This window comes from Bactrocera dorsalis, chromosome 4 (genome assembly GCF_023373825.1).
Source record: "Bactrocera dorsalis isolate Fly_Bdor chromosome 4, ASM2337382v1, whole genome shotgun sequence".
NCBI lineage: Eukaryota > Metazoa > Arthropoda > Insecta > Diptera > Tephritidae > Bactrocera > Bactrocera dorsalis.
Genome location: NC_064306.1, coordinates 60,831 through 88,502, shown reverse-complemented (window position 1 = coordinate 88,502; position 27,672 = coordinate 60,831). Strand labels below are relative to the sequence as shown.

The 27,672-nt window shown below is 31.3% G+C and overlaps 1 protein-coding gene across 7 annotated transcripts; it reads right to left on the bottom strand.

Moving 5' to 3' along the window:
• Positions 1-482: 482 nt before the first annotated feature.
• On the bottom strand, positions 483-22,318 carry LOC105230342 (activating transcription factor 3). Of its 7 annotated transcripts, XM_019991815.3 has the most exons (5): positions 21,388-22,318; positions 21,073-21,303; positions 7,505-8,023; positions 7,355-7,444; positions 483-5,935 (listed from the first exon to the last, which is right to left on the bottom strand). In XM_019991815.3, exons 3-5 carry the CDS (start codon positions 7,715-7,717, stop codon positions 4,511-4,513), a joined length of 1,728 nt encoding a protein of 575 aa, XP_019847374.2. In that variant the 5' UTR covers positions 7,718-8,023; positions 21,073-21,303; positions 21,388-22,318; the 3' UTR covers positions 483-4,510. The 7 variants fall into 7 exon arrangements, with proteins under 7 accessions (XP_019847374.2, XP_049311107.1, XP_011209351.2 ...); XM_049455150.1 differs by having other exon boundaries at positions 21,073-22,318; XM_011211049.4 differs by lacking the exon at positions 21,073-21,303.
• Between the last annotated feature and the right edge of the window lie 5,354 nt (positions 22,319-27,672).

Below are 27,672 nucleotides of genomic sequence, written 5' to 3'. Positions count from 1 at the left end.
AATCAATAGTTTTTGCTATCCAGCTCGTCATCGAGAGCATAAATAAGAAATATTTCGCACATTTTTTTATGTTTGAAAATGCAAATTTTCTAATGCGCAGTGTGGATATAATTTACTGAATAACCAAAAAAGTCCAAAACTATTTGTAAATATAAATTTTGCAATATTATAGTTATATAATAGTAAATTTTAATAGACAAGGGCATCGATAATTAATATAGAAACTATTATATGTGTCTATTTCTAGCATTTTTCCCCCGCTTACCTGATGTATTTTTTTTTGTTAAAGGTATGTTATTCGATGGTCTCGCTTCTGAAAACTATAAATTCATTAACCTTGTCTGCTTTTACAGAATTGGGTCTTCATTCCCCACATTTCTCAAGGTAGACAATTACTTTATAGTTTCTCTGGTCCTCACCACTATACTTACTATCTGCCTATTGCTACAAAATGTTTCTTTGAAAGAATGAAAGAGAGTAAATAAAAATACAGTTCTCGGCTGTTTTAATGCATTTATTTTTATTTTTGGTTTTAGTACTTCATCCTTTAGTAATTAGTATTTTATTTTTTAATTTTCCACGAATGTGCACCTGTTCCAAAATATGTTTGTATGTAGTACGTAAGTACTTTCTTGAGTGCCATTTTAATAACATTTTTTATAGTGTTTTTCATTTAAATACGGTAGACTTCTTTTCTTGTTTTGTCGAACTTATGTGAGGTTGAATATCTAACATCGAACCAATGCAGTTTTAAAAAGTGCATTATTGTGAAATTGGTCTATTATTCACTTTTCAGTTGTGATAAATATACAGACATGTACATATAAATATTTCAAATTATGTAAAGTTGACAAGATTTTAATTGTATGTCTGCGTAAATATGCATACATATATTCTACTAAAACATATAATCCAATACAGACAAAAGTAAAACAAAATTAAACATAACAGGGTATTTGCCTCTAGCGTTTATTATTTGAGGTTGCTGGTGTGCATTTTTTGGTTACGTATTAATAAGTTATTTTATATCAACAACATTTTATTATTTTGTACGATATGCCTTTATACAAACATAATACAACAAAAAATAAATTCTTAAAACAAATAGCAACAAGAATAAAAAAAAAACATGAATTGAATCATTCTATAAACAAACAGGCATATATTTAATATATGTATATATTTGTTGGCTTGGATTATCTTGGAGACTAGGCTTAATACAAATATATTTAAGTATGTTTTTGCACACGTCAAAAACATGTTAATATTATTTTATTTGTAAGCCATTTGACACTCATAATTACCTCTTGAAATAAATACATGGAAAGCTTTGAATCAATCGATGTTACGAGTCTAACATCGTACAGTATGGACACACATTTTTTTTTTATAATTCACATATATAACTACCAACAATTGCACATAAGATTCTGTAAGTTTATTTAAGAAAAAATTCTTTAGATTGTTCAAGCTGTTTTACGCCATTCAAAAGGTACTGTATACCGAGCAGGTACTTTTGTAGCGCTAAATTCTGACTTAATTTATTTGTTTATAAATTTTCTTTAGATTATTCAATTTACAAAAAATTAGTGTAACTTAAAATTATTTTCCTATTTTGTACTTTTTTCCACTGGTGATAGGTTCAAGTTTAATATTTTGAAATAGCTGACTCAAAAATAGACTAACAAGCGAATATTTATTTATGTTTCATTTTGGTTTCAAAAAATGTGCAGTTGTTGGCAATTGCTTACTAATAAGCACTGATTCAATGACTGTTATTTAGTTTTATGCAGATTTATATATAATTTTCTTTGTTGTGAATTTTTTATTTAATTTTTTTTTATTTGTTTCTGTAATATTTAATTGCCGATTAAACATTTAATTCGAACATCATACAAGTATTTTTGGATTAGTTATAATTTGTTGTGGTAATTTTGTTGCCTAATTTGTTAATTAGAGTGCCTCTTAAATATACATATACACTTATTTTTTGCGGCTCCATAGAATTGAATATAAATACTCAAATGCTTCTATATCTGAATAAATGTTAAATAGAGTGGTATGAAAACCAATGATGATTTTCTATTCTATATACATACATACATATGCATGTAGGTCTGCCTGTCGTCACTTGTTTTCACAAATAGGAAAGTATTTTATAGCTTTTCGCATTTCTTTGGCATTGTTGCCTTATATTAAACTAATACATTTGATTTCATGTAATAAATTTTTCAAACGTTGAAGTTTTAGTCATGGTTTATTTTTGAGTTCATGAATATGCACATGTAAAACATGTAAAATTCATTAAATAAGGAAAGCCATTTGTTGTGTATTTTGTTTTTGTTTTGCTACTGTCATTTTCTTTTCGTTTTAAATTTGTGTTATACATATATTATACCATACATATGTATGTACATACATTATTAGGCACTTATACATTGTGATTAAGTTCGTTTTGCAAAAATCTGTTAAACCGTTATAATTTGTATAACTATTATTCGGTTCCAGCGTTATTTTTAGCTTATAAACATGTGTATATCTGTATCTTTTATATCAATTGCATCAAAAAAAATATTAGATCCAAGTATTTAACTTCATGCTCAATTCTGAATATGGTAAAATTTCAATCTGTTTGTTTTATTTACACATCACACATTTAATATATTAATCGTTATTTACTAAAAAAAAAGAAGCATTATATTGAAGGCACATGCGACCGCATATATGTATTTTATTTAAAATGAGCCAAGTTGTATCATTTATGTCTTAAATCACTTTTATTAACACGTATGCATGCAAATTTTGACCACTTAATTATATAAACCGCAACCGGCGCATATATTTATTTCATTTTGATTCGTTGAACTTTTCTATTCTAATACAATTTTCGATGCAAAAACATTTTTTTATTGATTACAAACAAATGTGCACGGTGATTTACATCTTTAATGTGGATTTCTGTACGTGTATAATTGGAAAAATAGAAATATTTTGTTTTAAGCGCACTTTTAGAATGGTAACTCTTTATTCAAACTATATCGTTTTATTGATTTGTTTTCAGATTATATTCGTTTTAATGAACATTTAAGGCAACATTGAACATCGCATATTTTTAACTTTCGATTGTAAACTTTTTATTTGTTTTTTTTGTTTATTTTAGTATATTAGTTTTATACATTAATATATTTATAAAATATGAGGTTAGCTGAGTTTAGTTTTAAGCAGATCGTAGGTTACATTGGTTGTTGCTAGTTCTGTTTATATAAGGCATACAATTTCTTAAATTACTGCATATATATGGAATCTCATACATATGCGCACATATATCACTTATATATAATATCATAAATTTTTGTTTAAATACTAAATTGCAAAATAAAAATATCTGTACAATTAAAACCTACATAAAATAAATACAACTATACATAAAGGTTTAGAAAGCATATAAAAAATATCAATTACGTAGCTTAGTTATTTTGTATAACCTAACCTTCGCATATACAAATCTTTGTATATAAGATTTTGAAATTAGTATATATAAAAATGATGGGCTTTCTACACACATAATCTCATTAATATATTACCATAATTACTATGTAATTCATTGCAGTTTGACTTTGATTTTCAAGAATTTCACTCAGATTTGTTTACTTTTATCGGACCTTGATATTACAAAGCTAATCTATAAAATGTGCCTTTCATTAAGCATAAAATAAAATAAATATTGTTGATATTAAAAATAGTAATTACTGCTGCGGATGTGATTCTTCAAATAGCTATGTTTATAAAATATTTAGCAATTAAATTTTATGTCTACTGGTTTTGTAGTTTTGGAATGCTATGTATGTCAATAGAAAAAATATAAAACAAAAATTCGCTTAGTGCTATTCCCAATATATGAAAGACCTACAATTACCAATTTAACAGATTATCCCATTTCTATGAATGTTGGAGGTAATAAAGCCACCGAAAGTTCTCGTCTAAAATACTTGATTTTATTTGAATTATGTATTAAAACCACCAAGTCAATTAATATATTCGAGATTGGTGGTAACTGGGCTTCATTTAGTTAACTGGTATGGAAATGCTCAAATTGCTTTTGGAAGGTAATAATCAAATGTAAAAAAGGTACGCATATAAATAAATTCAGCATTACTTAGTGGAAGACATAAAACACATTTAGAAATGTATACGCATGTGTTATTGAAATCCCGTACCAGTTCTATGAAGCCTAGACTACCTTTTACTTACTTCAATTCTAAGATGTTTTGGTTGGAGAAGCGTTACATAATAACATGTATGTATGTACTTTCGAACTACATTTTCTAATTTCAGGTGGTTGGATCTGACTAACCTTTCATTTGTAGTCAGTGCTGCCTCTGTTTGACTCTTTACCTTTTATTTACTTAAGCCTTAATAATTGCATGATTATCATATTCACTGGGATGCTAAATGTTTCAAGTTAAAGAAGAAACATATTCTAATTTTCGCAATAACTATTAAATCGCATTTACGCCAAACATCCATTGTTTGTCATGAATGTTGCCGCAACACTAGAATCAAGGTCCACAAATTCAGCACCATCTCCGGTGAGTTGTGCCAACAAATCGGTGTCGTGCAAGTAGTCATTTTTAATCGATATTTGATCGTGGAAAGGTACAATCCCACTACTTCCACCTATAAGTGAGGTATTGAAATCCATAAGGTTATTATTGCTGCTTTGATGTAGAGCTGTGATGCTATTATTGTTGTTGTTATTATTACTGAGACTTCCATGATGTAAGCTGACAGCATGTTTAATGTCTACGTAACTGTCACAATTACTCTCAAAAAGGAAACGTTCTGCTGATTGAGCGGTGGTGTAGGGGCTTTGCGAGTCGACTAGCTCATTTTTTACGAATTCTGTCGCCGTCGTAGGTGTAGGCATGACTGAAAGGGGGCTAACAATGTCACCAAGTAGTACACTGCCGTCGTCGTTGCTTTGAACCGAGGTGGGAGTATGAGCTAATACCATACCAAGACTATTTTCACAGTTAGGAATGTAATCAGAGAGCTGCTGGTTAATGGAAGAAACTGCGGGGGCACTTCCAATTTGAGGGGTAGCAGAAGATTGTGACGAAAGTTTCGGTAAGTTGGCAGGCAAGCATATATTTTCTTGTGACGGGGAAGTTATATACCCAAGCTCCTGTGGCGTTGGTGACGGCTTGCAATAGCCATTTGGCAAATGCTGTTGTTGTGTTGGTAGTTGATGCAGTTGGTGATTAACAGCAGCGGCAACAGCTGCCGCACTCCGTGGAAATTTGATGGTTGACATTGGTGGGATTGCGGTGCGTTGTGTTCCATGAGTTGACTGATTACTGAAAGTGTTGTTAACTTGAACTTGTTGTTGCGTTTGGGACTGAATTCTATTAACTGTGGCGTTTGCTGTAGACATGTCTCCATTGGCAGTACTATTGTCATCCATTTCAATGGCGGTGAGGTACTTATGAGCTGGTGAATGCAATAGTTTAGAAGGTAAATTTAATCCACCTGCATGTATGCAAGTTGTTGAATGGCCTTGCAACATATCAAGTAATTTGCGACGTTCAACTTCTAAAGACCGAACTTGGGTTTTTAAGTCAACATTTTGGGTTTCCAATTGCTCCGACTCTTTTATAAGGTTTTGTGTGCGCTCGCGTTTCTTCATACGACATTTAGTAGCAGCGATTTTATTGCGTTCGCGGCGTCGTCGCCGTCGATCCTCATCCTCTGGTGTGAGGCCTTTTGATGACGTCTTACATTCAGTTTCTTCATCCGTTGATTCCTCGCCATCTTCATCAGGACGGGAATATTTGGAGTTTGGCTGATCGGAACTAGAGCTGGAATCACAAGTAGACAGTTTTCGCTTGCTTTGAATTGAAAGCTTAAGTCCAGCCTTAATGAGTTGAGAACACGTCTGTAACCGAAACAGAATTAAAAAAAAGGAAATGCATAAGTTAATCCATTAGTTTAAGTAAAATTATTTAATTAAATTCTATATTTAATCGATTTAATCGACCAGTGTTTGACCCTAGAGACATCTATTGGAAAACGGCGGAAGCAAAGTTGTAAAGTTTTCTGTTTTCTTTTAAATCTATGCACATACATGATTTTTATTTTTTATAGGTAATCTGAGATTGAATTTAAAAAAAGTTTATTGCCGCGTTAGTGTGTATATCCAATATATTTGTCGTCATTGGAAAATGAAGTAGTGTTTTTGGTTTATACCAAAAACAAAATACCACTGTTTACTTTTTTTAAGTAAATCTTGCTTGTCGGCAATATCCATAAATTCAAAAAGGCTTATTTTGAAGTAAAGTGGATATTACATATTTGGGAAGTATGTTGCACTGGTTTGAAGTTTCCAAGTATGGCAGCTTGTCCACTTTTCGTTCCATCTCAATACGCTGCTATGTAAAAGTGATTACTCTTTGGTATGGAACGAAGAGTGCAGTAATTTTTACGAAACTGAAATATAAATAAATCCATATATTTACCAAACACCTACACCAGCACGTGACACACATTTGCTTATACACACATGCATATAGTGCGAATCTTGTTATGCATGCATTTTCTTGAAGAAATATGTCCATACGTACAAAGCATATATGTATATGGGCTGGTTAAATCGCGACTCGTACATTATGTGACGCCTGAGCCACAAAATATGTATATATTTTTTGAACTTCTGTACGAAATTATTCAAGTTCAAATATAATATATGCAAATATATATACATACATATATTCATATCAAATTTTAAAGGGTTCTTTAAGAGATAAAAAGGCATAACATGAAAAACATGAAAGCAGATAGATTTTATACGTTTTTTGCAGTTGTTTCTGTTACAAAATCAATGCGGACTGGACCGCGCCAATCTTGATAAGAAAACTTCGCACATCAATGTCACGAGTAGAGACTGCATGCACTGGTCGTTGAGTAAGCCCACACCTTTAAATGAATGAAGGCAATAGCAATAAAACACCAGCGACACACACACTTTTGTAAACGCGTTTTATGTACGAGTATGTGCTAAGTATAGTATGCGCACGCATGTAAAGAAAACAGCAATGTAAATATTTGACCTAAATTTACAAACCGTTCGGGCTTTTTGTAATATTTAATATACATACATTTGTTTAGTTAATATAATATTCTTAAGCTTTCAGAAAGATGACGGGTAAAATTCGTAGAAAGAATATATTATTCAGGGAAGGATAGCCTTTTATATTTATGAAATATGGGCTTAATGACTGCTTGTATTCTAGACATATGTACATGTATAGGTTTAGTTATACAAATTTAGTTCAAATTATAAATAATAAAAGTGTACCTGTTGAACACTTGGAGTAGTATTTATCCCACTAGGCGAGTCTGCAGGTGATGTTGAAGAACTGGAATGACTACTATCTTGCGATATGATCTATAAAGGATAAATTAATAAGCACTGTTTTCATATCATCATAATAAAAAGTTTTCTAACCTGGGCGTTCGAGGTTCCATTAAAGCTACGCATTGAGACAGCGCTACCAGGAGTTGACGCAGCTGAATCATTATTTAAAGGTGCGAAGCTATAGTTGTCCATCGGATTTGTCATTGCGATTAAAGAGTTCACAATTTCAGGAGTTTTTGGTGTAGTGCTTAGGCCAGAGCAATCGATGCCCAGCAATGACGATGGTGTGTTGAGGTTAAACATTATGTTGTCTTATGGTTTTAATTTCGGTTTTAGACCAAAGCCCAAAAAAATATATATTAATGCGAATTATTACAGCGCAAAATCACAGATAAAAGCGTTGAATGGCGTGTTTCAAACTGTTTTTTGTTATTATTTCTTATTTTATTTTTATTACTTGTATCACATTCAAATTTATATTCATAAAGTATGAATTTTTTCGCCGCCCATATAATCCATCCTCATTTCTCGGTAACGTTAGACTAACTTTAAGTCTTATATAAAAATCTATTTACGAAGGCAGATCCAAAGACATTCAAAATAAAAATTCTGTAATAGAAAGACAAATACATTAACTTGGTTTTAAGGAAATGCAGGGGAATAGGTATCAGTAATATTTCAGCGAGGCAACATACAAAAATTAGTCTCATTCATTAAAATTTTAATTAATTTAGGGGTAATTGAAATTTATGAATAAGAATTTTCGTTACTTTTAATTATTCAATTAACTACAATATGTACATACTGTTATATACACTGAAGGTCGCCGTCTTCTAATTTGTGAGAGGCAACATCGGTTGAGCAATGAAAAAATATATATTAACGAAAGTTGTAGATGTAATTAAAAGTATTTCATATTTTTGTGTTAAAAAGTATTGTCGTAAATTTCAAAAAATCATAATTTTTAATGTAACATAACCTAGTAATTTGGTAATTTTTGCGATTATGTAGGTATGTATGTACATATATGGAAGAGTTTGTGTCTATGTATGTATGAATAAAAAGCCATAAATCATAATAGTTGAGATTCAAGTGGAGCAGAAAAGATGACTTCCACATTGTTGGTGGCATTAGTCTTTTAAAAGTCTATTTATGACATTCAACAATGTTTATATAACTACATACTAAACTTATTACATATCTATGTAGGTATACATGTGTATGTATATCGTATAATACAATTTCTTCTTGGTTGTTTTGTGTATTGGATGGGCATATATGTATGTATGTATCTTCCTATGTGTTTGTTTTGGACTCACGCGTATTACTATATACATATACATACGTACTACATTAGTACGTTTTTACTTATGTATTTTATGTATATCGAAATGTTTTCCGACATAATGATATTTATTGCATACTGCTCATTATGAAATCAGATAATAATAATTTAAAAATCTCCGGTGAAACAATTGTTGCTAGTCTAAGGGTTACGGCGATTTACCGATTGATTTAGGCGTATGTTCAAACTATTTAATATGATTGAATATATTACATAGAATGGTATTTATTTGTATATACGCACATTCATATGTATATATGTAGATACGTTTTATTAATTTTTATTTTACTTCTGTTTTCAATCGATTTTATTATAATCTTATTATTTTTTTAATTTCAGTGTATTCAAAGGCATGTAGTTCACTTAAGCACAATCCAAGCTTTTGGTATGTACATAAATGTTTATTTCAATAATTTCTTATTTATCATTTTATTATATATTTATCCACTTATTCTGAAATTTGCACCACTTTAAACCTATACTATTTATTTAGAATATGCGCTTATGTATTCATGGATTTGTATGTTTGCAAATATTATACAAACAGATATACAAATTTTCGTATATGGTACAATACGTGAATTTATTTAAGCAAGAAGTCAGGGGATGCATGTTATTTTGATGTGCTAATTGTGGTCACAGCTGTGCACTGCTGGCTTAAAAAGTTTAATGGAATCGCAATGAACATATTTTATTATAAATACACATGTACATATGTATTATACGTATAATTTTTGAATATGTTTGTAATTTTTGGGGAACATGTAAACAATGAATCAAACTAAATGCAAATTTACAATTACGCTTTTTATTTTTTTAAATTTTTTAATGTTTAAACCGAATTGTCCAAATATTTATGAATTCGCACGTATGTATGTACAGATATAACAGATGTTATGATGGGAGTATGTGCTTCGAAAAATACGAAGTCAAACGAACATGTGTACCTGTTTGCATGAATACTTATGTATGTATGTATGTAATACAACTGCACGTACCCAGCCAACCACGGCTACCCGCTTGTGACAAATATTTCAATACAACTACACATTTTTTCTCTATGCACTAACACCAACGCACATTTTCGGGATATTTGTTGTTGTATGATCACATGTATACGTACGTGAGAGGGTTAAATATTCGGTCGGCCTAAGACACACTCTATATGTTTATCCCCTCGTTTACCACCATGTTACCCACTGATTATCTGGTTTTTTACCCGCTGATGGTTTGCAGGGTATATTACATGTAATACATACATATAGTACATTTCGTGGGTGTGGTTCATTCGCGGCCGAACAGCATGCGCAAAAGAGGGGCTCACGTTTTTAAATATTATAGTGCTAAATTTTGTAGATTTCGTTTTACTGAGACACAGGAAAGTCAAACCATACAAGCAATGTACATACATATATACATATCTATAACATATATATTGTCTTTATTTTACTGAATTTAATTTGTGAATATCGTTTTAAGAGTAGCTTGTTGAATTCAAGTGGGTGAATTCGGTGCAAAGAAAACAAAGCATAGCTAGAGATGAAATTTAAAACTGTTGATTTTTATTAATTTTGGGGTTTTTAAGCTACTTATCTCATAAGCACGAAAACACGAAACATTATATATGCACATATAATATACTATAAATTTCTGTATAGTTTTTTGGTGGTTTGTCGCTTCTATTCCAAAGTTTTAATTTTGCACAGCGTTTTTTTAATTATAATTGTTTTGAGTTATAATGGGAATACATAATAATAATATTAAACAAAATTCAATGTTTGAATCGACTAAACTCTATTCTTAAATTTTCCTTTTTCGCCTGCTGTTAAACAATTTGTTGCATTTTATAGCAGTTTCTGCTAATTAAAATGCGGCTCTAAAATTTCTAATTAAGCGTTGTTTGTTCACTTTCAGTAATTAAAGGGCTATTTTAGTTTTATAGAAAGATACACATATGTACTTAGGTACATATGTACGTACGTATTTCATTTAGACTTGCTTGTTATTTTTTATTTTATGTTATTTACTATATTATTTACATACAAACATTTACCGCTTTCGTTTATTATTTCACTCAAATATACTAAAGGGGTTCCATGACATTAAATGTATTTTTTTAGTATTTCCTTATTAGCATTTTAGTGCTCTTATGATCATATGAGTGGGTATAAAGTTTCTATTCATATGTACATATGTACTTATGTATGTACATATGTATATCCGGTGAGTGCGTGGTTGCTTGTATTTCTTATTATTTATACGCTGTGCTAAAACAGCAATCAATTCTAACGTCTACAACATAAATTTGCAAGTTCGGTACCAATTTTGGATATCGGACATTAACACGGCTTTGCCAAAAAAAGTCATGTGGATAGGTATTTGTCGACATATGTATGTATGTACATAGATAGTTGGTGGACACATCAGTTATTTTCTATAACCACATTTCTTTTATGTATATGCACTAACTTTTTCCGATTTGTGTTAGTATTATTTATTTAAATAGCGTTCATTTCATCTTCAGACTGCGAAAAGTCGACGCACACAAGGACAGTGTTAATAGACACTTTTGCAGGAAGTGCTTCAGCGAGTAGCATATTTATTCATGCCGCATTTCGCATTAATACGGTGATAGAAGTCTAAAAATATTAAAAACAATTTGTGTGCTTGTATGCACAAGTTATTATATAAATGCACATAATCGTATAATTTGCAAAAGTATATAAGGGAAAGTTTCGAACGGTTCTTATGGCTTGACATGGTTGAAAGAATAAGATTTTGTACATAACTCTATCAGAACTGCATGTATCTAGATAACGTGCGCCTCCTTTCTAAAAATCAGACTGTTTCTAACTCTTCAAACTAAAATCCTTTATTTTTTTGTGAAATTAGTAAGAATACAGCCTAAAAAAATAGTTGAGCATTAAACATTGATTAAAATGCATATTTTAAGCAATTCATGTGATAAGGAGGTCGGCACTCCTTTCAAATGTAGTCATTTAGCCAATCCCAATTTCATTTTTGGCAAAATGAATTATGTTCATGTGGCATGCCAATTGCTGTTTTGAAAATTTTTATAATATATAGTTGCAAGTTCGCTAATAACTTTTAATACGACTGGGGAATATCTGTGCTACAACGGAATAATGCGCGGCTGTTACGGCTGCCTGAATTCACATATCAAAGGAAGACGTATCCATACCAACTTATGTTCATACATATGTACATACATACGCTATATGTAATATCACATAGATAAGACGCCACTTCGGTTGGCCTTGACACACTTAACTTTAAGAATATACATATACGAGTACATATGCTTTCTTATACATACATACATACATATGTACATGTATCTGAAAGCTCTCCCATTCCGTAAAATTTACACATCCATATCACAAGTAAATGCGCGTATATTATTTCAAACTGTCTCCCATTAATTCTATGTATACAAATGTAGCTTAGAGTAGATTAATCTGCTTAAATACAATAAGTTTTACTCACGCTTAATTTTGGGTAATATTAGATTTCTTGTCTTTAAGTTAAATATTTTATGGCTGCTTGCACTTAAAGTGATTTTAAGGAGCGGATGAACTAGCCACTAATTACCTTACACATATTTATTTACCATGTTTACAACTTGGCTTTTATAAAGGTCATTAAAGGTTGTACTTCATGTTTATATAAGTCGGCGAGGGATAGCAAATACATAGATAGTATAAAAAATCTTTATTTATTTATTTTTTTATAATAGCCTGGCTATTTTTTGAAATTTCAAATTTTTTGTTTTTTTCGCCTCTAGAATATTTTATATACATAAAATATATATATGTATGTATACATGTTTGTTCATATTAAGGGTGCCTTATAGTTTCTATTACTCTTCGTGGTGCCGCCCGAAGTTAATTTTGTTGCGTGTAAAAGCCGACGTCTGTCTAACGCCATGTAATGTAAAAGATATACATATACTTATGCATATAGAAAATGAAATAGATAACAAATGGAAGAAAAATCGAAGCTTCTACGCATTTGCAGACGTTTTTAATACTAACATTTGATTAATATATAAATATAATTATTTAGATATACGGTGAAATGCCTGCGGTTTTTCTTAGAGTCAGAAGATACAACTTAAAATTAATTTGAACTGAACTAATAAATGCGAGCAAATGTCACGCAGAAGTGAATGAATGACAATTATCTCATTGGTTTCCGTTGAGCCACCGCGAACTTGACGGCGCTAGCGCAAGTCAATTGTTTTGCTGCATTGTTCTTAAAAAAATTGTCGCAAACCTCCGCAAATTAATAAGAGTTAAAAAAAGGGAATAAAAATAGTACACAATTTTCTTTGCACATTTTACGAAATCTTGTCCGTTAATCAGAGATATATTATTAACTAAATAGTGTCTGTGTCCGGCTGTTTGAACGAATGTCCAGTTATAGAAATAGGATTTGAATGAAAATGTTAATGAAAAATGTATGTTATGAAATGTGTCCGGTTACGGGATGTGTTCGTACGTACATACATATGTATATGGTGTTAGCGATGTTATGCATTAAAAATTGACAAAATTAGATTAATATCGGTATTCTGCTTGAGACGATTGTCTCATTTTAGTATTATGGCAGATACAGTATACTACTATACAGTATACTATTTTACTGTATCTGCCAGAATACCAAAATGAGACTCCTGACTAACAGAGTCACTAAATAACTATTGTCACAATAGAATTAACAATTAGAGACATGAGACAAACGTCTCAAGCAGAATACCGATATAAATCTATTGAAAGTACGTATAATACCTACATATGTGACCTTGCATTTCAGAAATACTAAATTAGGATATTCAATTAAATTCGGTTTTTGTGTTTTGTTGTTTGCATGTTTTTCTTTTCATTGTAACATTAAAGTTAAAAAGTAATGGTTTTCATAAAGCACAAAATGAAAATTTAGCAATTATCATTAATTGCAACTACTTTTTAGGGATATATCACCCCTTCTCCCATTTGCTTACATTTGTAGTAAAAACCATTTCGTGAAATTTATAGTTACATTTATGGTTTCTTTTTTTACGACAGCCGTCACCTTTGCCACCAGCGCAAAGCAACGTGAGACACGTTTATTGTCGACATTGTTGCATTGATGCACCGTACACCACCACGTACGCTAGCATGTCAGTACAGCGTTGGGCAATAAAAGTGGAAATATGTACTATCTACAGCTGCAACGTCCCGCTATAGCGATAGCTCATACCGCCTCTACACTTGCTGCAGTTTTTGTCGATCATAAAATTCACAGAGCTTTCATGCATCCTTTGACATTGAATTAACTATAATTTTTCACAATTCCCCAGTTCACCCTCTGTTTTTACATTTTACTTTTCTACTTACATTTTCACAAATATCGCAATAAAAATTTGAGTACGCCCCACCTCCGCATGTGTGATGTGTTCTTTCTAAGTGAGTGTGTGTACATGCATATAGGAAAATACAATAGCATGAGCGTAATTAGACGAAATGCTAGTAAAATTCAAATTAAGCTGTACCGCAATCGTTCAAAGCAATACCGCCGTCACACAGAATCAAAAATTTTAACAATAGTAAAAATTGCAGTAATAAAATTTACAAAAATAAGTAACAATGAGTAACTTTGTTTTACTTTTTCAGTACTTTTATTTTGTATAATTTTCCATATTTAATTCATTTTCAAAACATTTCGCTTTGCTGTTTCATTTTTATATCTCACTAAATAAACTTACGGCAGACATGTCAATTTGTATATTTAAGCATATACATTACATATACATACATATGTACATACAATTATGCATTGCATACTTAACTAAATGGCGATTGCTTAGTAACTAGATTGAAGACATCCTCCTTTTGCTCTATGCATATAATTTTTGTGAATTCTGCGCAAGTCCGCTAATATACGTACATATATGTATGTATGTATATATGTAAGTAGGGGAGCAAAATATCTGGTATTCATGTAACATGACTTATTTATCAAACTTTATGCCATAGAAATTCTTGAGCATAAAATGAATGAAATTCTTTTGGCGCCAATACAGTCTGCGACTCTGTGATGGTGTTGCATCTGAATACATTTATAAATCAAGCAAAGAGAATTGACCCATCGTCGACCTTTCTGAATGTGTGCCAAGAAGGAGTCGGCATTTTTGTAATTCTCGTTATTTGTGAATTGGCAATGAATTTGTTATATGTACATTTTCTTAGAAGTGGGTGTTTTAGAATAAGTGTAACATTTATTATTTTTTATTGTTTGTTCACCTGATTATAATCATATTATATATCGCTTGAATTTGCAAATTACAGATTATATGATTTTTAGTTGAAATGATTCTAAATGAAAAGTACACATATTTAAGAGGGAATATATACATACATATACATTTTTTGGCATTTTGCTGTCTTTTGATAAATTTGAATACCAATGAAAACAGGTTTTTCATATTCAAATTTAGAAGTTTAGAAGTAACATTTCCTGTTACTTGACTTCACTTGACATTTCATTGACTAGACAAGAATTTAGCTTCCTCATTTTGGCATTTCGGTGCCTACATTAACCCCAAATTCTTAATTTACTATCTAACCATGTATTTCTGATACCATGCCTAAATTGTCATTAGAGTTGTTTAAATCCAAAAATTTGATATTTCTTGTAAATCTTATGTAATGACAAAATACCGAACAACCCATGGAGATCATGCTTCGCATTCAACACATAAATATTATATTCATATCGGACGCCAAATAAAAAAAATTATACAAACGTTAAAAGCATAAAAACCTGTCTCAAACCAGAGACCGAAACAAAAATATGATAATCATTTTAATAAACTACGTCCAATACAATAATACCAGAAGTTTGCGAGGAAACGCTTTAACCCTAGAATATGAATTAAGTCATAATTAGCAGTTGTCTAATTTATTAGCTTACATTATATCTTGAATATTAGCATGAATTTAACTACATATATTAAAAGAGAAGATTATATCTTGCAAATCGAGAAATTCTAAAGACATCTTATTATGCTTATTTTAATAATAGTAATTTTGCAATTTGTCCAATTAAATTTGTGTACAAGATTGAAAACGACTACTATCATTACACATAGTCATATCTACACCAGATCATTTGCAAATAAATACGCGAATATACTTATGTATATATACATACATATGTATAAATTCAAGATTCTTAAACACAATTAAACAATGTACAGAAAGTACTAGTAAAATATTTTGGGAAATCTTTAAAAAATGTTAAACCTAATGCAACAATACTAACAATACCCCTATGGTAAGTTTAACAAATTGCTAATGACAAACAGTATACATACATATGTAGGTATGCATACTCATGCGCGTAGACAAACCAACTGAGAAATGTTCGGAATAAAATATTAAACGAATTAAAAGCGTTGCACCACAATTAAAGTTAAATTAATTAGATGGCTGTTAGTCGCTCCGCTCTCTTCTCCTGTTACTCCATGTGTACATATATTTTGGGTGTGGTCAACGCATACTTATTTAGCTTTCGGGGTTAAAACTCTAGAAGGCCAAAAGCGAAATGCTTATGAAGCGGGTGTACAATAGTGGCACAGCACGCTGGCTTGGAAAGATTCTCACCGGATTTCCGTAAAACGCAGAACGCGGATCGCACCCACCATATCTAATTTCAATACTGCGCCATTCAAACCTTTGGACTTTGCCTTTTTTGGTGCGCAAAAGAGTACCATCAGTTTTACGTTAATATTGGCTTATTTATCACCTTCTAATTAGCTGATTATCCCATCTAACTATGCGTAGTTTAGTTTACTATTATTTTATATACATACTCGTATGTTATGTATCTTCTAATTAAAGTGGTTGATTCGATCAATGATATATTCAATATGAATTTATCTTTGTGAAAAGTTGTTTAAAGTAGTAATCAGAACACACCACTGCATTGGATTTTGGTTCATATGGACTGGGAGATAGTTGTCTTGATTATACAAATTTTTTAAAAACGCTGGTGCGTGTAATCCGGAAATGACCGCCCACCTCAATTACTAATGTAGTTGATCCTAACCTCTACTTTAAAGTCAATGTTCAATGAGCGAGGTGTATGGACGATAGCGGGCGGTGCAACTTGTATATATTATTGCACTTTTTTCTTTTATTTTCTTCACGTTTACCGCCGAATCGAGTTTTGCCTATACCCACGCAAAATAAATCCCTCTATATAACAACCACCTACACAACACCTGACTATCTCTAAAGCGACGGTATTTCTGCCATTGCCATGGTATTACCATTGTTACAGCACTACTAACACATATGAATGTTTAGTTGATTTTCAATTTATCATATCATTTATACCTACATACACACAGATATAAATTGTTTTGTTTTTATTCCTATTCATCTCTTAACAATTACATACAGTAGTAATATGTATACAGTAGTAGATGGCTCACTTTGTAAATATTTATTATAAATGGTTGATGCCACTACTTGTTGCAGCGTGAAACAGCTGATTTGAATATCCCGTCACCAGTATATAAGATGAAATGATACATACTTGTACATATTAATCAAATTACAAACATAAATGAATGCATCTTTAATAAAATGGTCCAAGTAAAGGTTAGTTTTTTTAGAATTAATATGTTCGCAAATTATAACATATATTAATATTAATAATCTGTTAAGGTGTTCAATTCAAATTAAAATATGTCAGAGAATTGTTGTCGCGTAAAATAAAAAAAATGGGGATACAAGTTTGTGACGAAACGTTCTTAAGATTGGTCATAAACAACAATTAATCATATACCCAAACCCTATTGACATGGAAAATTCTGACAATCGGAATATATAGCAAAAAACAGCATTTTTATTTAATTGTAAGCTAAAACATTATATATTTTTTTAGCCTTATGATTGAAAAAATTGCTTTTGACCTTGATGTTTGTGTAGCCATGTTTGTATCTGGTATGGAAGCAAACCCATTGTGATTATTGTACATACATATGTGTGTATATATGTATATGAGTAAAGTGCCATCACATACTGTTGAAATGCTAATTGTGTTTTGTTTTAATTTTTTTTTTCGGTAATTAACATGTTATGCATGAATGCCATTTTGCTTCTGGCCAAATCTAAATTTGCATTAGTTTTCACTTCTACAATGTAAGTTCGCTATCTATTGTAAACACTCTTTTTTATTTCTTTTTGGATAGAACATAAATAAATTACACTTCAAAAATCTCTAATAAAAAATAAAAATATAAAAAAATCTATAGGTTTTGACCAATTTTCTGACAATATATATTTCAGTAATGTTATTAATATACATACATACATATATTCGACGAAGTACGGTTTTAAACGTAGCTTTTTAACTTGATTACTTTTAAGTTAGTAGTATTAATACAACTAACTACATCGAGGTATACATTTAAAAGAGAAGTCGTATTACCCCACTGTAATTGAATTCAAAATGAAAGCAACGAAGCGATACATAATCAAAAAATAATAATGTGCCACACACACTAATACCTTCAAACACTTCGCTAACGTAAATAAATTAATACTCAAGTCAGAAAAAGAAAATACATAAGCAAATTTAAGCTACTAACTCTATATAATCATATATACATATATCTACATACATATGTATATACAAAGACCAACTCACGCACATGTACTGTATTTAATAAAGTATACATATGTATGTACTTCAAGGTTAGACGGAAAGCAACAGAACGTCAAAAAATAAAAACCGACACTAAACCTACGGCAAAAGTAATACTAACAATAATAAAGCGAACACCAAATTAACAAAAAAAAAAAAAACAAATCAACATAAAAAACACCGGCAAGAGCAGCTAACATACTGAGTTCCAAATGAAAACAAAAAGTACGAACTCTGTTTGTACATGTTTTTCGGCGGATCTCAATGGAGCTTTTGCTTGTCCGACAGCTAAGAATTAATGTTTGGTGTGGCGTCCGTCCGTAGGGAGGGTGGATTTAATTATAAATACCAAACGAGTTTTCGTTTTATTAAAATGGAGAAATAGTCATACTAAATGTGAGTGAGAAAAGGAAACGTAAAATTACGACGTGAATTAATTAATTCAAGTAAAAATAGCAAACCTTTGATAATTTCGTTTTAATAATTTATTATTACCATAATTTGTTGTTAAAATAGAATAAATCTGAGACGTAACACAAACATAAATACATTTGTCTGTATATACATATATGTATATGTACATAGAAATTTGTTTGCTAAAATATATGTATGTATATTTCAACTTTGAACTAAAAATAAAATAATTTTAAAGTAGACTCCGAAATACATACATACATATGCATATTGGTGATTTTCTTTGGACCATATGGTCCACCTTTACATAGTCACATGAATGTCTGACAGCTTGTATCTAGTTGTATACATGTGAATGTACATATGTCCATATACCATTCATTGTATGTATGTATGTACTGGTATTGGCTATGCTCACCATACATTTGGTAATGCTCAATCGCATTGCACAGTTATTTAACGTGTTAAAAAAACGATAAGATAAAAAATCAATGAACATGAGAATTCCTTTACAAGTTCCTTTTGCACCGAGTCAATAAGAATTCAACGTCCTTTGTTAGAAATTGTCTAACCATTCATCTGCTTACAAGAAAAATTATGCTTACGATCGCCTTTTATCTGATAAATTTTAATCGGTACGTTTTTTTGGTTAAAATAAATCGAAAATGGATTTAAATTAACATGTAAATTCAAGATAGTGAACACAAATGGGTCATTTAAATCCATATTCAGCAATAACAGATAATATCTAAATACTTTGAAAGTGTCTCTTGTCATTATGTGCAAAGTTTCTATATTCCATGTACTACATACTTATATATATGTACATACATAGGTATAATTAAAGATTTTGACTATTGCTAGTAGCTTGTAAAAAGAAAAGTCGTATTGGCCTAATTCATTACATATTATATAGTATATTCTATATACATACTTAAATAATGTGCATTTGTAAGAGTTTGAAGAATCATCCCTTTTAATATCAATATATGTATGTATGTACATACATATGAAGTTATTGTTGACTTGCCACCCTTGAAGATTTTATTCGCATTGTACTAATACAAACATGTACATACGAGTACTCGTACATAACATTTTTCTTTAAGCTTTTATTGTATGAACCTTCATATAACTCCGATTTTAAATGAAATTACTACGCAATATCGCGACGCTCATCTGGAGTTCCAAACCAAAAAAGCGATTCTGGAATTTAGATTTGCGAATTATATATGTACATAGATACAATTTTCGTTTTCCCAAAGCATTTTCCTCTCAATTCGCACACATTTCAATTTTGTATAAATGTATATTATTATATACATACATACGAGAACATTTTTATACTATAAGACAAGGCTCACATTATATATGTATATGTACATTGCTTTGAATTACGTATACATACAATATAGAGGGACTTTTTTAATATTTATAACTATATTGTGAGAGATTTATTTGAAAGTGTGTGTTCATACGGAAATGTGTAAAAACGAATAGTTTTATTGATCAAAGAAGAAAATTCTAATATTTTTTGGTCCACGTTTTCCGCTGTTAGCTATAATTCATGTTTTCCTATTTGATACTCATTCAAAGACTTTCAGAAGAGAGGGTGGTTGAGCAAGACAAGGTGATTAGCTGATACGTCAGCGATTGGCAAGTGTGCCAAAAAATAAGTGCCCGCGGCGCACATCAAACAAATTAAGAATGATGAGATTATATTCCAACCAAGAAGATATCTTTTATATAGCAGAAGCTTATTCAAAGTGATGGCATACGGCCACGAGAAGAAAATAAAAGTAAAATAAATATAAATATTATTTTTTATATACATATGTACATATGTATGTATGTACATACTTGTACACTATCCCATACCTTTGAGAATATGCATATTCATTTACATATTCATACATACATATGTATGTATATAGGCGTATTTCATACATATCTATAGACTATATCGTATGATGGAAAAATGTTCAAAAGTGGAGAATACTGTATGGACTTTTGTATGCATTTAAAATTGGCGGAGTGCATAAGTACATAAACACCTGTTGACAAAGGTGTACATACACACATATGTACTTTTATTTTTTCTAGTATTGTATGTATGTATATAATTTTGATAAAATTCAAATTATTAATAAATTTAATTGAATGACTTCGATTAGAAACTTACGATTTTTTAACAGTTTTCAAGCTTCAGTTTTTATTGCGAGTTTTGCATATATGTATGTACATATGTATGTACATAAATATGCATATTAGCAGTTTAGTAAATATACTAAATCGTCTTAATAATCCGTATTTCTTTAACACTAATTTGAGAAGTCACTTTTTAATATACATACATGTATTTAAGCAGCTTTATAATTCTTAGTTTTTCATCTTATTTTTCTTATTTAAGAGACTTTTGTAAAAAATATTAAACACAAACATTAGGCACTTTTAGTTTTCAAACTGTGTAAAATTGGTAACTTTCTTTTTTTTTTACCTCGACTATTGGTTAAAACTTCTTTGCACATTTTATTTGCATTCTTAATTATTAATAAATATTTGGTCTTGTCGTCACAGGCCACTAAATCCACACAATCATAGAATTCAAATAATTTGTACCGATTTAAGACGAAAGGGGTTGCTTAAAGTTTGACAAATTTTGTTTTAAAACAGTTTATTGTTTTTCATAGTTTTTACCGAAAATCAACAGGCTATCGGACTTATAAAGCGCGAGTGATTGTTGCGTTCACGACGAGTCCAACACATTAAATAAACTTAGGAGCAAATTTTGAATTTGTTTAATGCGACAATACATAAACTAACAGCAAAGTCAACGCTGACAACGCCAACGCCAGCGACAGCGACGACTGTTACGATGGCGGCACAATCGATGTCTACGAAGGCAACTCGTAGAGTCGTTGAGTCAACCTATGGATTCTATTCTAACGGCGATAGCCATTTATTAACCGGCACCGAAAAATAAGCAGATACGGCCTCGCCTTTTAGAGAGAGAGCACGCTTCTCGCGCGTTTCTCGCCTAGCTTTCGAGTTAGTTGTTTATTTAGTATAACTTCTATGATATTGATATTTGTCCTACGATTCGAACATTACGCTAATAGTGGTTGTTTTTCACTTTAATTTCTAAAGTCGGAGCAGAGAGCTTTGCACTCTCTTGACACAATTCGACCACAAGTACTCAAACAACCCCTATTACAGAGCAATAATTTCACTACCAATATTGGCATTATTAAAATTTCAAAAGAAAAGGCAGTTGGCAATAAAAAAAATCGATGGGAGTTAAACACTGAAAAAAATTTCTTCATTGGCAAAGGTTGATAATGGTGTAATATTGGAAATCTCTTAATATATTCGCGAACGCTTTTACATTATGTAACGTCCGAGTTTACTGCACAATAATGACTGAAGTCTATACCAAATGCCGAAGTAAATAGCATACCAAATGACCAAAAGCTAAAAGCTCTAGAGAGAATTGAGTTACTATCAGTTAGCACCACGCCATCAAACAAAGCTAAACGAAAACGAGAAACTTTTGCTACGCTCTTCGTAAATATTGGCTACCCAGTCAGCATTTGAAAACATAAATATTAAACGTCTCGAAATCGTATCTTCTTGTGCAATGCGAAATTGCATAAAGAAGTATATTGGCATACCGAGCACTATTATTGATGACTATAAAGTGAATTGTGAAAGCAAAAGTTTACTCTAGAATAAAAACTGAGACAATATATCTAAAGCAAAAAAATTATAGACAGAAGTAATTATTTTTAATATGAAATTTAAGTTTCCCCAAACAATTCTCCAAATGTTGGTTGGGTACGTGGATGTCTGTATTTGATTGTATTTCGACGTGTTCATTAATGTCTAGATATCAAGAGTGTGCTCTCATACGCACGTCTTCGTGTATGTATGCGTGTTTATGCATACAAAGCTTTATTCATATATGTATGTATATATAGCAACTTTAGTGACCCAAACGAAGCAAACAAAGTTAAACGTTAGGTCGAATCTGTAGCATACATCGCACAAGATGCTTTTAGCATACACAGTAATACAGTTTATAGGGCCGAATCAAAGCCAATAAAAAGTAGGCAATAATATACAGATTGGAAAAGTACATACATAAGTTTGTATTTGCCTGAGTGCATATGAATTGTGATCATTAGTCCAACTCCGCTATCTCGTATGAAAATATTCTTTTAAACATGTTTAATGTTCATAGCTTAAAATATGTACATAACATCTTTAGGGTTTAAAAAAATATGTTGGGTCGAGTCCATAAAAATAAGATTTGGCAAAATTCAAACAATTTGGCTGAAATAAATTTACAGTCAAACTTCCCTATAGTGAATTCGCTCGCGACCTGAAAATCACTTCACTATATAAAGGCTGTGACTTTTTTGCAACTTTATTTAAAATAATCAGTAAGCTTGGTTGGAATTACGCTATTCCATTTTTGAAACATTAATCGGTACGTTACGCCTCATCTGCACAAAGGTTCTGATTAAATTAATATTGTCCTAATGCAAGCAATACCTCAACCGTATCTACCAATTTTTCTTTAACGGCCAAATCGTCTTTATCGTTATCTGTATATGTATGTTGAAGTATAAATATTTAGTGGTTTCACTTAGTCTCATAAAGTTATAAGTTATAACGATCCGATGAGAATTGTAAATGTGTAAAATCATTTGTGTATGTAATCTAACAACAATTTTTTTAAACCAGTGTAAAAATTTTTTATTTTATGATTTACGATGCTTATATTATGAGTTGTGAGTACCCCAATTGTTTTCTAAATTTTTTGCTTAACTCTATAACCAAGCACAGCTTTAACTCCGCGACTTTCTAGAACATCGCTGAGGATATTTTCATCGCAATCAGGTCTTTGCACCAATATCAAAATTAACGTCCATGATCATAGCCGAATTTTGCTCATCCAGTTGATTTTATAAAATCATTTCTTAGTATTTCATAAATTGTAAGGATGAATTCCAAGTTGAACCATTTTATTTGTCTTGACTTTTTAACTTTGTTAATAATCAACATTTTTTAAGGTGAAATGCTGTTTCAATGTATCATTTTAACTTCAATCACTGATTACTACTCAAAAAGCTGAATTATCTTTTTTAAATTTAAGACAAAAACATATCAGGCTTGAATTTTCAGCTGCGAAATTTGTTCATTATATAGAAAACTTCACTATATAGAAATTCATTATAAGGAGACAAAAATACACCGAAAGTGGATCAAAAAGCTGTGTCTTTGAAATTAATTCGGTATAAGGAAGTTCGACTGTGTTTTATCTACATACATACTCATATATTTTACTACCCTTTTCTTCACCAGATAACTATTCACTATACATATCAATGCTAGGCTAAGGCAAACCACAATGGTTACGATAACCGAGTCAAGTAAGAAAAGATAAAACACCGCTGGCGCACCCAATATTGTACTACATACATATGTACATACATATTTGTGTATACGTATATTCCATGAATTACATACATATATGTATGTATAATGTAAGTGTTAATAAATCAATGAGCTTTTTTCAGTTTCGGCTTTTATATTGAAATTTGTGGCATTAAACCAAGACATGGGATACAGAGGGGATAATGAGACAGTACGAAGTATACTAAATGTTTTCGCACACAAAATATACAGCTGGCACTGTTGGGCGGCTGTGAAACAAAATAAATGACTGTGTGAGAACACGTTTAACAAACACCACTCACTATGTATAAGTGAGTGGGTTAAAAGCACGACTTTGCTTCTACTGGTGTGTGTAAAAATTTAATAGAAGAAGAGAATCAAAAACAAAATATTCGAATGCTAGAGTGCCAACGCCAAAATTCGTATTTTTGTTAGATTTCAAATGTGCTATATGTATCTACATATACCCATACATACATAAATACGTTTGTCCTCAGAGTTCGTCTTGACTTTAGAATGTTTAATAACGCGATTCCGTGGATGTATTTGTACGTAAATATTGTGTGTATGTAGATCGTTTATGTATACACATGTACGTTATTAGGTACCGGTCTTTTCTATCTACTTCTCTGGATAAGTTTGTGTACATATACATACATATATACTTATGTATGTACATATGCCCCATTGTACATAAGAAAAGAAGATTTTGAGCAAGCATTTAATATATGAAAATCCAACGGCATGGTATTAAGTTTTTTGAGTTGGTTCCTAGTTAGTCCGTTTATGACCTTGATATTTTCCGACGTTATCAAAAAAATTGGGAAACCTATCATAGCGTAGAATGTATGGAATGTAAGTACGTCAGAGCGCAAGTTGAAAGCTCTACAGGTGTATAGCCAAAAACATAGCTAGTTGTCCAAAATATAACGTCGCGGAGTACTCATGTATAAATGATTCCCTTACTTTATATGTATGTTGTCGCTTTGTTTCTTTGTTGTTATACAGAACAAGGAGACATTGCGGCACTGCGATATCAAAACTGTTGCTGTTATGATACTATATTTTTATGTGTTTGTAAAATTGTCTTTATACTTTGATCAGTAATAATTTTTGTTATCATTATTATTTATTGTTCGGTCATTCAATAGCAACATACATATATACATACATATGTACATATATTCATGTAGCTGTTATCAAATACTAATTGCCCAGTTGTGACTGTAGCTTCAACTTCAATTATTGAATTATATTAATACTAACTGTTTCCTATCTCCAATTTAACTTATTATAAAACCCTTTCCTTTTTAAATGTTTGATCATTCCTTGAGATATCAGCAAGAAAATATTTGCAGGATACAAGTACATTTACAAATTAGACGAATTGTTAGTTTTTCAGTGTTCGTATAACTGCTCTCTAAGAGATTTGCCTATGCGTCTCTAAATAATAACCCACACATTTAATGCAAAAATTTTAATATTCTTACATACATACATACATATACATAGTTGTGTATGCATTCTACTTCAAAACTTAAAAATGAGCCAGACAGTAATATTCGTCGGTCGTTGGTCGTCATGTCAACGAGTGCGGCAGTCGATGTGTCGACGGACGTACTGTTAGATGTGCCATTCTAATGGTCAGGCACGAAATCAATTTGAAATCCGTACGTATATACATATGTATGTATGCATTCATGAGTAATAGGACAAAGTCGGCAAAGGGGGGTATAGAGAAAATACGACCCAACAAATATTCCAAAAGAATCGTATGTGTGTCAATTTGCTGCTCGTTTATTTGATGCCTACCCCGCTGCCAATCGTAATTCTCACCGATGTCTCCTCTACTCCTCTCTACTTCAGCATTTTTGCTACGACTAACACACAATCCACTGCTCCACCTCATTCAAGTACTCATACCTCTCTCTCCCTGCCCAAACTTGTATTTACCTATCGATATGTTGCTGAACAGCATTTTGCCGCGAAATGAGACAAGTGGTCGATAGGTTTACCAACGGTATGCGGGTTACAGGCAGTATAGTAAATATAAAACAACTAACAAATCGCATGCCTAAGCTTTTGTGAATGTGAAAATTCTATTTTTAGTCAATTCTCTCATCATTGCGTACCTCTGATTCGCCAACGATCTCGTCACCGATATGTGTGGTTGGCCACGACTCACTACTGTTTTCAACCGTAAAGTCGAACGTGCAGCCGAAGCTGTTCGGTGTATACCACAGTCAAAGCAAAAAGTGAAAAAATATAACATAAAAGCGACATTTCATAGGGGATATGAACAATAAGATTGCTATGAAACGGAGAACACAAAATTGCAAAAGCAATTGCTTGCTTCGGAAACATGTGGCATGATAACTGAGGGGATTAAAGAGAGTTGTGTCTAACCTACCGAAGAAGATTGACGAGCCCATGAGTGTTCTAAAAACAACAACAAATTCACTATAGAAATAATTAAGACAAAGTATTAAAAGCACAGAGAAATTTGCAATACATAACTACCCTGGCTGTTTTTTTGTCAATGTTAGTTCAATTTTGTTTATTAATTTATGTACTTATCGGTGTTTCGGTATGTGTGTTATTTTACATATGTACAAATATACATATATGTACACATGTCAAATGTGTATATACATACATATGTATGTACATATGTCATAAAAAATGAATTCTCCTCTTTCTTTGCAGATACTATATTTTACTTAACTCACTGCTCGATTGATATATGCACATATGTATGTATTTATTCCCGCTTTAAAATATCATTGAATTATGTAGCATCACAATATCTATATATTCATTGCCATTATCAATCCCATCTGCTGTGTATCACATTTAGCTTGTATTCGCCCCATTTGAATGAGGTGCTTTGCAGTGAAGTGATCTGGTTGCCTGGTAGCATTACCCAATATTCTTTTAGTTAAAATCTAAATTCTACTATCCCTGCCCATAGTGGGTGTCCTAGATTCACTTTCGCGTGACTCTTCTTCCTACGTTGTGATTATATTTGAATTTTTGATAAATACATCTCACTCCGGGACAAAACAAATTATGAGCCTTTGATACAACCAAGCGTTTGATAGAAAACATCGCCTCGAATTATGAATTGGAACCGGCTAATAAAAAAATTATGAATAAAAAACCGAGAGAACTCAAGAATATGTAAACACACAATTTGTATATTTTTAATTTGCTCATACAAACATACATATACATATGTATATATGTAATATTTAGAAGCTGGATAAGAAATAACGTTTCATTGGCATTTGGTAATCCTACACATAATATGTTACAAACCTGT